Genomic DNA, 13,009 nt, shown 5'->3' with positions numbered 1-13,009 from the left:
CAGAACAATGCACACTATACAGTAGCCTGACAAAATTGTGGTCGGTGCCTTCCTATGGTTGTTAAATTACTGCTCTTTTTCTATACAGTAGCGGCACACTATACAGTAGTCTTATTTCCTCTTGCATCTCCCGAAGGGGCGCTGCCGCCGGTACCGCCGCTGCTCCCCCGCCCAGCAGCGCCATCCTCATATGACCGCACCACCACAGACAGTGGCCACTCGAAAAAACGGGGGCGATGAGGAGGCCAGGACCTTGGCACAGACCCGTGCTCCCAGCACCGGATCCCTCCTCGTCGCAGGGCCAGCCCTCCCGCCGGCTTGGTGGCCCGTGTTTGGGCAGCCGCCGCGGCGTCGTCGTCGGCGGATGCGGTGGCGGGGGACTGCCACGGCTTCCGGCCGTGGGTTCCGGCGATGCCAAGCTGTAGATCTGAGCCGCCGTCTCCATTTCATTTCGTCCATGTTTCGATCTGGTACCTCCACTCCTCACCACCTCTCCCCCTCTCATCCACCCGCCCAGCTCCTCCACTTTAAGATGCAGATTGAAAGCCATCAGGCGCTTTGACTTCTAGGGAGCGTTCATGTGTTGCACTGATGCCTATGGTCTGTTAAACATCATGATATTCCTGTCTAATGGAATAAACAGGATAGTATTCTTGAACAAATGCTATACACAGACTCGTTGTATGCCTCATATGCTTCGCCTTTACTGCTTAATCTCTCACAAGTGACCTCTGCTGCTCATACTTTCACCTACTTAATGCATGCATAAGTCTACAATTCTTTGTGTATATAGTGAAATGGGTGTATGACAGGTTCTTTGTTTTCAATTTTGTAGCTTAGGCACTGGGATCTTCTTTGAAGTAACTGAAGCTATCCTAATTGACAAACTAAATTCAGTGGGTTATACTGAGAATCGATACTCTGCTCAGTTGTATTTTTACTGAAACATGGCATGTTGTTTTTGTTACTCATACCAAGGTTCAGGACCTTGATGAGTTGGCTGATGATCCATGTAGTTTTGACTTACCATGATCTGAATATGTATGTCAGTATACATGATTAAGTAATGGCTAAATGACTGGGATGTGTATGTCATCTTTAATTGAATTTAGATCCTTATTCAATCTAAATTTAAATGTTTTATCATTCGCCAGGTCTTTGCTTGTGATTTCTTGTGCTGTAAACTGTAATTAATCATCTTTATCTGTTGTCTATTATCCTACAGCTGGGCTCAGGCACTTGGAATTCTTTGCCACCTGATAATTAGTGAAGGTAGTATATCTCTGGATCGTAATTGGAATGCCAACTCTTCTAACAGCTGGGTGAGAAATTAATGCTTAATTATCATTTATTTAACTTTATGCTAACACATTAGATTATCTGGTGAAGCACATGTTTCATCTTGCATTCCCTACCTGTATAGACTGTAGACGGACAATACATTAGCTCTAATCTCAGACACTGATTAATTAACTATATTACTAATCAAATAGCCTGCTGTTTACTGGGAGCTGCTAATACTGCTGGCTTACTCTTTGGAACCTTCGGTTGATCTATACATGTGTAGCTAGCTGCTTTTCTCCATGGCGCATTTCGTGTAGATACGTAGAGATGTTGATTAGTAAATGCATGCAAACTGAATTCTGTATTAGTTTCCAGCTAGTAGCATCACTGAAACGACGGTTCTTCTCTATGCGAGTTAAACGGATTGCTTCGGTGAGATTTTGTTAGGATAATCTCAGAGGTTGCTAGCAATTAGTAGAGTTACTCATAGTACTAATACATGTGCAAGTTTTCTTTAATTAATTTTGGTGCTTCTCCTGATTGAAGATGGCTGTGACCAATTTCAGAACTACAAAACCCCATTAAACATTGTTGGTATGAATTGGGCTTGGAAAATACTCGATCGAGCAGCCTCCTTTGTTCTACATTTTGGTTCAGCCTTACACACTTCACCGGGTATATGAATTTATTTAGATGTATGTAGATACTTAGGCGTACAGGGACCCACTGTATTCCTTTTCTTTTTGTAACCTCACATTGAAATATCTAACTTTTTGTATAATGGATCTTTTCAGAGAATTGCCACCGCACCTAAAAAACAAGAGTTTCAATTGTATAAAGAAATCCATGTATGTGTGACAGAACCTTTACACGAGGTAACACGCTGATCTGCTTTGCTTCACATGTTATCGTCCCTGTGCCTAGGTTTTCCGATCTGATGTGCTATTACCGCAGGTGTCACGATGGTCGTTTGTGCTGCGGCAGGAGGGCAACAGCATCGACATGGCGATCGAGTCACTCCTGAATGCGGAGAAGCAATGTTGCCTAGCTGGCGATGTGGCCAGCACTAGGAAGGACATCGTCGAGCTCTCCTTCAAGGATGGCGCCTGGAAGATGCTTAACTACCAGATTGTTCTCCTCTCTAAGAGGAGGAGGGGCCAGCTCAAGTAGGTACAGTGTCACGCCCAATATGCGACCCTATCCAAAAGGAACTCGAAGGTCCCACCAAGGATAGACCCGCATATTGAAACTCTTTTGCAAGGTGGATATCATTACATCAACATTACATAATAGATGGGGATACATACAAGAGGCATACAATGCCACACGAATACAACATCACAATACATAAGAGCAACATCCGACTACGGATGAAACACAAACAGAAACTCAACGACATCCACCCTGCTAGCCCAGGCTGCCGACCTGGAACCTATCCCCTGATCGAAGAAGAAGCAGAAGAAGAACTCCAAAACAAGTAAACCATCGCTCTCGCGTCATGATCATCGCATGAACCTGTACCTGCAACTGTTGTTGTAGTAATCTGTGAGCCACGAGGACTCAGCAATCCCATTACCATGGGTATCAAGACTAGCAAAGCTTAAAGGAAAAGGAAGGGGTAAAGTGGTGAGGTTGCAGCAGCGACTAAGCAAGTATGGTGGCTAACATACGCAAATAAGAGCGAGAAGAGAGCAAGCGAAACGGTCGTGAAGCTAGCAATGATCAAGAAGTGATCCTGAACTCCTAGTTACGTCAAACATAACCCAAAGACCGTGTTCACTTTCCGGACTCCGTCGAAAAGAGACCATCACGGCACACACACGGCTGGTGCGTTTTAATTCGGATCTGGTGTCAAGTTATCTACAATCGGACATTAACAAATTCCCATCTGCCTATAACCGCAGGCACGGCTTTCGAAAGATTATACCCTGCAGGGGTGTCCCAACTTAGCCCATGACAAGCTCTCGCGATCAACGAAGGAATAGACCTTCTCCCAGGAAGACCCAATCAGACTCGGAATCCCAGTTTACAAGACATTTCGACAATGGTAAAACAAGACCAGCAAGACCGCCCGATGCGCCGACAATCCCGATAGGAGCTGCACATATCTCGTTCTCAGGGCAACACCGGATGAACACTACGTACAACTAAAACCATCCCTCGAGTTTTCCCGAGGTGGCGCTGCAAGTGGCTCTGGTTCGGACCAACACTTAGACAAGCACTGGCCCGGGGGGGCTGTAATAAAGATGACCCTTGGGTTAATTACTCCCAAGGGAAATATAGGTGGTGGTGAGGCAAATGGTAAAATCAATGTTGGGCCTTGCTGGAGGAGTTTTATTCAAAACGAACTGTCAAGGGGGTCCCATAAATCACCCGACCGCGTAAGGAACACAAAATCCGGAAACATAACACCGTTATGACGGAAACTAGGGCGGCAAGAGTGGAACAAAACACCAGGCATAAGGCCGAGCCTTCCACCCTTTATCAAGTATATAGATGCATTAATAATATAAGAGATATTGTGATATCCCAACCAAAATCATGTCCACCATGGAGAAATCTTCAACTTAACCTGCAACTAGCAACACTATAAGAGGGCTGAGCAAAGCGGTAACATAGCCAAGCAACGGTTTGCTAGGAAGGGTGTCAAAGGTTAGAGGTTCATGACATTTGGGAGGCTTGATGAGCAAAAGATAGGTAACGCAGCATAGCGATAGAACGAAGCAACTAGCATAGCAATGATAGTAGTGAAATCCAGGGTAGCGGTCATCTTGCCTGAAATCCCGCAAGGAAGAAGAACGAGTCCATTAAGTAGACGAACCAACGTAGTCGAACGAATCCTCACAAACGCAACGTTACCGGAACTAAGAAGCAACACCGGAAAGAAACAAACAACATGGTAAACACACAAGCATAATCATGACATGATGCATAATCAAGTATGATGCATGTCCGGTTTAAAGAGGCATGGCATGGCAAACTGCAACACACAATACTACAAATTAAGTGGAGCTCAATATGCAACGAGTTGCATATTGACGAAACACCACATGACTTATTTAGTTCTCTTTCGTTTAGGTACTCAACAATATTAAATGTTATTAAACATGGCAAGAGGTAAAGCATAATGAAACTACCTATCTAGGCAAATTTAAATGAGGCCGGAAGTAACAAACAACAATTCTGGAAAATCCCCATATGCATATTTTAGATTCGGTACTGTTCTGCCCTAAACACAATTTTAATGTTGTTAAACAGCAACATAAAGTGAACCATGTTAAACTAGGCATTTTTCCACCCCATTTACATATAAATTTAATTAAAACTGAGCTACGGTTATTTAGTTATGAATTAAAGCATTTTAACATGGCATTATGCAAAATAAACGCAAACAGCATGTTAAACATTTTTAACATAGATGAAAGTGGCATATTATTAATCTACACAATTTTTTGAGCATTTTACATATATGAATTATTTTAATCCGATGCACCATTTGTGAGTTTTTATATGCATGAAATCTAGGGGGTTTTCTGTCAAACAGGTAAATCACTGGTTAAAAGGCTAAATTCGCAGATCTAAAAAAAAAGTATGCGGGCTGAATCTGCAGTTGGGGCCAACAGTGCACAGGGGCGGGGCTGCTCACCAGGCCTCATGGGCCGGTCGGTGGAGGAGGTCGAAGCAGGCCGGATCTGGCGCGACTGGGCCTTGCTGGAAGCTGGGCCGGCCGGAAGGGGCACTGGGCCTGGGGGCGATGCGGCTGGGCCTTGAGGCCTGCGAATCTGGAGCTGGGCTGGATCGGTTCGACGGGAAGCAGGGGAGGCAGCAGGCGCTGAGGACTCCGGCGGCGAGGCATGGAGGTCGACGGCGAGAGGGGAACCGCGGGGAAGGCGAGGGACGACCGGGATCCGCCAGATCCGGTGGTGGGGAACCCGTTCCCGGCGACGGCGAGGACCACCGACGACGGGCGGAGCTCCATGGCTTCCCGCAGAGTGGGAGGGAGAGAGAGATCGTGAGAAGGAGAGAAGGCCAGAGGAGAGGGGAGACGGGGAGGCGCTACCTGGCGGAGGCGGCGGCCACGATCTCCGGCGGGGACTGACTCCGGTGACCCGCCGGAGCAGGGAACGACGACGGGAGGCAAGGTCGGGGCATGGCGGCGGCGGGGCTGACGGGAGAAGGGCTCGGGGAGCTGGGCAGCGCTCGCTCGGGCAGATTCGGGGCCATCGCGGCCCAGAGCGGGCCGGGGATGGGCTCCGCGGGCCTATGCGGTGGCCGCGTGCTAGGGAGGCGACGTGGAGGTGGGGGAGGCGACGTGGCGGCGCCCGGTTGGCCGGGGCGACGCCTCAGGTGGCGGCGCAGCCAATGGCTACACGCCAAGTGGCGCCCGTGAGGTGGAGAGCGGCGGTGCAGGCGAGGAGGGGGCGACAAGTGGCGGCGGGGAAGAGGGCCGGCGCGGAATTTGAGGAAGATGCGGCTAGGAGGTAGGGGAAGGGCTAGGAGATGCCCAAAATGGCATGAGGGGGTCTATATATAGGGTAAAAGCTAGGGTTTGGGTTTAGGGGGGTTTTCGAAGCCCTCCGATCGCGATCCGACGGATTCGATCGAGGGGGAGGTTAGACAGGCCTAGGAGAGGTTGATGGGCTGTGTTTAGATGGGCTAGGCTTGAGGGGAGAGAAGAGAAGTGCAACCCGGCAGCAGTCTCGGAGATCGAAACGTCCGATGAAAGTACCGGCAACGGTACCACTATACATTTAACGGTTGGGCTATCAAATGGACTCCGAATGCGACGAAACTTGGCACGCGGCCTGTCTACACTATAATAAGACCGCACGACAAGTTGCAACCCATTCCGAGAACATTTTTATGCCACTTATAAAATAATATTTCGGAGGTGCCGCGGGCGCGTGCGAGTGTGGTCGGGCTCAGAACGGACAACGGAGAGAACCGGCGGAACACGAACGGATGCAAGTTTTGAAAAACATGCGGATGAAATGCAGATGAAGCGCAGATGATGACATGAGACGAGATGCATAACAAGAACAAAATGCAAAACAACAGACAAAAACCCAACCACGGAGGAAATAGCATATAGCATCTCCGGAAAAGGCAAGAGTTGGAGTTACGAATATGAAAAGTTGCATCCGGGGCGTTACAACACTCCACCATTATGAGAGGATCTCGTCCCGAGATCTAGGATGGCACCGGAGGGAAAACAGAAAGGAAGAGAAGAGGTAAAACTAAGTTGCTTCTTCGACCAATGAGTGAAACCACGAATCTTGAGAGGTTGAGCAAAATGAAGAAAGAAAATAACAAAGATGAACAAAGTTGAAAACACTCCGTTAGAAAAGAGGAACAAGGAACATTCGAGAACCTTGTAGGTTTAGTGATAAGATAGATATTGAAACCACTCCGGTTAAAACTAGATGGAGAAGGAATAAGATTGATATAATTTGGGCAGCACTCCGGTTGAACATGGAAGGAATAGAGCATGAACTTGAGAAGAAGGGATGATACTTGATGAGATCAACAACACGCTGCCTCCGAAACTAAAGAATAGAAGCTAGATTGTTGGGATAAAAGGGACGGAGAAGAAAATGAAATCTTCTGCCACAAATGAACTTGGAAAGCATCCTTGCAAAGAAGGATTGAACGAAGTTGTTGGAAAATCAACAACGAAAAACACAAGTTTGTAGTGGGCTTATGGGAAACTTCTCAAAATGATGAGGTGACAACCCGCCACTAACAGAAACAATTGATTGTTTGAGATCAAAGAAGAGATGAAAACTGCTTTCGCCGAGAGGATAGGAGAAAACTTGGATCATTGATAAGCACCATAATAGAAATATTCCTTAGGGAAGGCTTTAGGTGAAATATAACCCAAGATAACTCCAACAAAGAGATTGATGGATTTAAAATACCTCATGATCGAAGAGAAAAATGATGGTTTTTAAAATATCTCATTCTTGACAACATGTGAATCATGAAACACGAATTCAAATTGTCAAGACTGACATAACACCACCTCAAGAGATAAGGTAGAAGGAATTGCACTTCGAAATGCAAAAGAAGAATACTTGAACTCCTCAAAACAAGACATGTGTTGAGCACCATGTTTATTTTTGAGTATAACTTGGCAGATCATAGATTCGAGAGAAATCTTGAAGAACAATTGAAGAATGAAAAGAATCCTTGATGAACCACCATGTAGAGCCTCCATGAAGAACTCCGGTAATGAAAGGATGATAGAAAGAAAGAGAAGTTGGAAACACAAGGTGAAGCCTTGCAATGATTTAGATGGAGCTTTGCGATGATATAACCGAGAGAACTTGGAACTTCGGAAAGAAAAGATGAATACTAGAACCGAGAATTACTTCATCATGAACAATCTCCGGAAGAAGGAATTATTCACTTGGATGAAACAAGAATAAGAATTATGTCATGCCTATCCTTCACCAATTTAAATTGATGACAAGCAACGGATTTGGCATACTACTTATTCTCGTAGAAAGGATTAAGAGGGATATAGCGTAAACTTGAGAAGGTATTGATGAAACCACCAGTAGGATTTGGAAACAACAAATTGAATTGATATGATAACGAAGGAAGTGAAATGTTGAACGAACCACCGTAAGAATAGAAAATGAAAGAAGTAGAGGGGTAAATCACCGGTAAAAATTAGAGAACGAATGAAGATACTTGAGGGAATTTGATACAAGAGAACGAAGAGATCATGAGCTGATTAGAGGTTATTTAAACGATGCACCGGTAAGATTTGGAGAATGATAGCTACACGCTGAGAATGAAGAATTATGACATGATGGCCTTCGGAGGAAAGAAATGGAAACAACTCATGAAATGCTCTGGATGGTAAGAAAAGAATTGTCACAATCAAAACAATTATGAGGATAGCATGAAGCTAGAATCACGAGTCTTTGAGAGAACGGATAAGATTTGAAGGAAAACTCTTCTTCGGTCTTCAAAATCCGAGAATAACGAGGAGAAACACCACCATGAATTGTTGAGACACTCCAGAAGGATTAAAAGAAAAAGGTTTAGCCAAAGATGAAAAGAATTTGAAAACGGCCTTGGAAACGATTTGACTGATGAAATTCATTCTTACGTCAAACTCGAAAAGAATTAGGAATGGCTCCGGAATAATTAGAAGAGTCAGGTAAGATCCTGGGAAAAGACCTGTGAGTTAGGGCCCACTAAAAGAAAACACCGTTGGAAATGATTTTAAAGAGAGATTGCACCGGTTGAATTAAATAGCTTGAATGAGATAACAACTCAAAATAACTTGAACAGATAGAGAATGGAAGCACGAATCTTCTGAGATATCTTCAGCACTCCGGATAAGAATAGAGAGAGGTGAACAATTAAGAGGTGCACCGACGTGGAAAAACATTTGAAACGAGGAAAAGGATATGATCAACACCGAAAGCTTGAATTGGATCCACCACAAAAGAATACGAGGATGAAGATTGATGAACTTGAAACTGTTGAGCATCTACATGGGAAATCACCGGATAAGAACATTGATTGAAAAGAGTGAAGAGACTTCACATGAATAAAAGGATACTTGGTTAAGAAATCTGAGTCCTTGAAGAAAAGGGTGGGAGGGCGGGGAAAACAAAGGCAACTTGGGGAAAATGGAACAAACACCGTTGAGAAAACTTAGAGTTGATTTTGCGGATGTTGAAAATGATCGGGTCCACTTAAAGAGAAGCACACCGGTTGGAAAGAATTGACATGACAATCTCAATGATCAAGAAGGCTTAGTACTCCCATATAAATATGAGAACACCACTTGAAAAGTATGGAATCAACACTTGACTTCGAAGCAACTCGAATACCACAATTAAAACAAAACAAAGGATTTGCTTGCAGAATAAGCCGGAACAAACATATGATAGAGATTTACCCAAATCCATATCATGCATCTGTCGGAAAGATATTCTAGGAGCTACTTGAATTCCCACCTATAAACTCCCGAAACTTTCTGGTTATGCAATCTGGTGTTGGGGATACAGGGGAAGCAATATATCTCACCCAAACTAACAATACCTACATCCAAGCTGTATCCATCCGTCAACACATAACCAAGAAACCTTCGGAAATCGTGTACCTCAACCTTCGAAAAGCATCCGTTATACGAGCTATGGCAATACTTCCGAACTCCCCAGTACTGGGTGACGTCGAGGTTATCTCACCAACAACTGCATAAAAGAGATTTTCGATGTCGGCAAAACTCAGGTATTCCAGAACTGCAATGATAAAATTGTGACGACAACACCTCGGAGCTCAACTCCCCGGGTCAATGCCACATAATAGACAGGAGGCACCAAGAACAATGTTCTCGTCACAAAACAATAGGAACGATTCCAAGATATTCGCGTGATCCTAAAAAATTTTTTAGTGAAATTTGAGGAGAGGAAATTCAAAACATCTATGTCAGGAGACCTCACCAGAGCGACGAAGGGGGCTGAGGAGTAAAGAGAATCCTACTCTCCGATATATATAATCCTAAGACTCAAAATAGTTTTCTTCTAGACTCAACAACGGCCAACAATCAAGGGGGCTCCTATGGTCAGTCGAGGCTCTGATTACCAACTTGTCACGCCCAATATGCGACCCTATCCAAAAGGAACTCGAAGGTCCCACCAAGGATAGACCCGCATATTGAAACGCTTTTGCAAGGTGGATATCATTACATCAACATTACATAATAGATGGGGATACATACAAGAGGCATACAATGCCACACGAATACAACATCACAATACATAAGAGCAACATCCGACTACGGATGAAACACAAACAAAAACTCAACGACATCCACCCTGCTAGCCCAGGCTGCCGACCTGGAACCTATCCCCTGATCGAAGAAGAAGCAGAAGAAGAACTCCAAAACAAGTAAACCATCGCTCTCGCGTCATGATCATCGCATGAACCTGTACCTGCAACTGTTGTTGTAGTAATCTGTGAGCTACGAGGACTCAGCAATCCCATTACCATGGGTATCAAGACTAGCAAAGCTTAAAGGGAAAGGAAGGGGTAAAGTGGTGAGGTTGCAGCAGCGACTAAGCAAGTATGGTGGCTAACATACGCAAATAAGAGCGAGAAGAGAGCAAGCGGAACGGTCGTGAAGCTAGCAATGATCAAGAAGTGATCCTGAACTCCTACTTACGTCAAACATAACCCAAAGACCGTGTTCACTTCCCGGACTCCGCCGAAAAGAGACCATCACGGCTACACACACGGTTGATGCGTTTTAATTCGGATCTGGTGTCAAGTTATCTACAACCAAACATTAACAAATTCCCATCTGCCTATAACCGTAGGCACGGCTTTCGAAAGATTATACCCTGCAGGGGTGTCCCAACTTAGCCCATGACAAGCTCTCGCGATCAACGAAGGAATAGACCTTCTCCCAGGAAGACCCGATCAGACTCGGAATCCCGGTTTACAAGACATTTCGACAATGGTAAAACAAGACCAGCAAGACCGCCCGATGCGCCGACAATCCCGATAGGAGCTGCACATATCTCGTTCTCAGGGCAACACCGGATGAACACTACGTACAACTAAAACCAGCCCTCGAGTTTCCCCGAGGTGGCGCTGCAAGTGGCTCTGGTTCGGACCAACACTTAGACAAGCACTGGCCCGGGGGGGGGGCTGTAATAAAGATGACCCTTGGGTTAATTACTCCCAAGGGAAATATAGGTGGTGGTGAGGCAAATGGTAAAATCAATGTTGGGCCTTGCTGGAGGAGTTTTATTCAAAGCGAACTCTCAAGGGGGTCCCATAAATCACCCGACCGCGTAAGGAACGCAAAATCCAGGAACATAACACTGTTATGACGGAAACTAGGGCGGCAAGAGTGGAACAAAACACCAGGCATAAGGCTGAGCCTTCCACCCTTTACCCAGTATATAGATGCATTAATAATATAAGAGATATTGTGATATCCCAACCAAAATCATGTCCACCATGGAGAAATCTTCAACTTAACCTGCAACTAGCAACGCTATAAGAGGGCTGAGCAAAGTGGTAACATAGCCAAGCAACGGTTTGCTAGGAAGGGTGTCAAAGGTTAGAGGTTCATGGCATTTGGGAGGCTTGATGAGCAAAAGATAGGTAAAGCAGCATAGCGATAGAACGAAGAAACTAGCATAGCAATGATAGTAGTGAAATCCAGGGTAGCGGTCATCTTGCTTGAAATCCCGCAAGGAAGAAGAACGAGTCCATGAAGTAGACGAACCAACGTAGTCGAACGAATCCTCACAAACGCAACGTTACCGGAACTAAGAAGCAACACCGGAAAGAAACAAACAACATGGTAAACACACAAGCATAATCATGACATGATGCACAATCAAGTATGATGCATGTCCGGTTTAAAGAGGCATGGCATGGCAAACTTCAACACACAATACTACAAATTAAGTGGAGCTCAATATGCAACGAGTTGCATATTGACGAAACACCACATGACTTATTTAGTTCTCTTTCGTTTAGGTACTCAACAATATTAAATGTTATTAAACATGGCAAGAGGTAAAGCATAATGAAACTACCTATCTAGGCAAATTTAAATGAGGCCGGAAGTAACAAACAACAATTCCGGAAAATCCCCATATGCATATTTTAGATTCGGTACTGTTCTGCCCTAAACACAATTTTAATGTTGTTAAACAACAACATAAAGTGAACCATGTTAAACTAGGCATTTTCCACCCCATTTACATATAAAGTTTAATTAAAACCGAGCTACGGTTATTTAGTTATGAATTAAAGCATTTTAACATGGCATTATGCAAAATAAACACAAACAGCATGTTAAATATTTTTAACATAGATGAAGGTGGCATATTATTAATCTACACAATTTTCTGAGCATTTTACATATATGAATTATTTTAATCCGATGCACCATTTGTGAGTTTTTATATGCATGAAATCTAGGGGGTTTTCTGTAAAACAGGTAAATCACTGGTTAAAAGGCTAAATTCGCAGATCTGGAAAAAAACGTATGCGGGCTGAATCTGCAGTTGGGGCCAACAGTGCACAGGGGCGGGGCTGCTCACCAGGCCTCATGGGCCGGTCGGTGGAGGAGGTCGAAGCAGGCCGGATCTAGCGCGACTTGGCCTTGCTGGAAGCTGGGCCGACCGGAAGGGGCGCTGGGCCTGGGGGCGATGCGGCTGGGCCTTGAGGCCTGCGAATCTGGAGCTGGGCTGGATCGGTTCGACGGGAAGCAGGGGAGGCAGCAGGCGCGGCGGCGCTGAGGACTCCGGCGGCGAGGCATGGAGGTCGACGGCGAGAGGGGAACCGCAGGGAAGGCGAGGGACGATCGGGATCCGCCAGATCCGGTGGTGGGGAACCCGTTCCCGGCGACGGCGAGGACCACTGACGACGGGCGGAGCTCCATGGCTTCCTGCAGAGTGGGAGGGAGAGAGGGATCGTGAGAGGGAGAGAAGGCCAGAGGAGAGGGGAGACGGGGAGGCGCTACCTGGCGGAGGCGGCGGCCACGATCTCGGCGGGGACTGACTCCGGTGACCCGCCGGAGCAGGGAACGACGACGGGAGGCGAGGTCGGGGCATGGCGGCGGCGGGGCTGACGGGAGAAGGGCTCGGGGAGCCGGGCAGCGCTCGCTCGGGCGGATCCGGGGCCATCGCGGCGCAGAGCGGGCCGGGGATGGGCTCCGCGGGCCTGTGCGGTGGCCGCG

General features: G+C 46.0%; 1 protein-coding gene across 1 annotated transcript in view; it reads left to right on the top strand.

The window, feature by feature from the left end:
- Window positions 1-106: 106 nt before the first annotated feature.
- LOC119323136 overlaps window positions 107-13,009 on the top strand; it is a 19,759-nt gene continuing 6,856 nt past the window's right edge. The window contains exons 1-4 of the mRNA XM_037596715.1: window positions 107-470; window positions 1,226-1,322; window positions 2,079-2,159; window positions 2,239-2,450. Coding sequence (XP_037452612.1) covers window positions 412-470; window positions 1,226-1,322; window positions 2,079-2,159; window positions 2,239-2,450 — 449 coding nt within the window. The 5' untranslated portion in view covers window positions 107-411. The remainder of the gene's footprint in view (window positions 471-1,225; window positions 1,323-2,078; window positions 2,160-2,238; window positions 2,451-13,009) is intronic.

This window comes from Triticum dicoccoides, chromosome 6B, assembly GCF_002162155.2.
Source record: "Triticum dicoccoides isolate Atlit2015 ecotype Zavitan chromosome 6B, WEW_v2.0, whole genome shotgun sequence".
NCBI lineage: Eukaryota > Viridiplantae > Streptophyta > Magnoliopsida > Poales > Poaceae > Triticum > Triticum dicoccoides.
The sequence above is the reverse complement of the archived record's forward strand: the minus strand, read 5'-3'. Positions and strand labels throughout refer to the sequence as shown.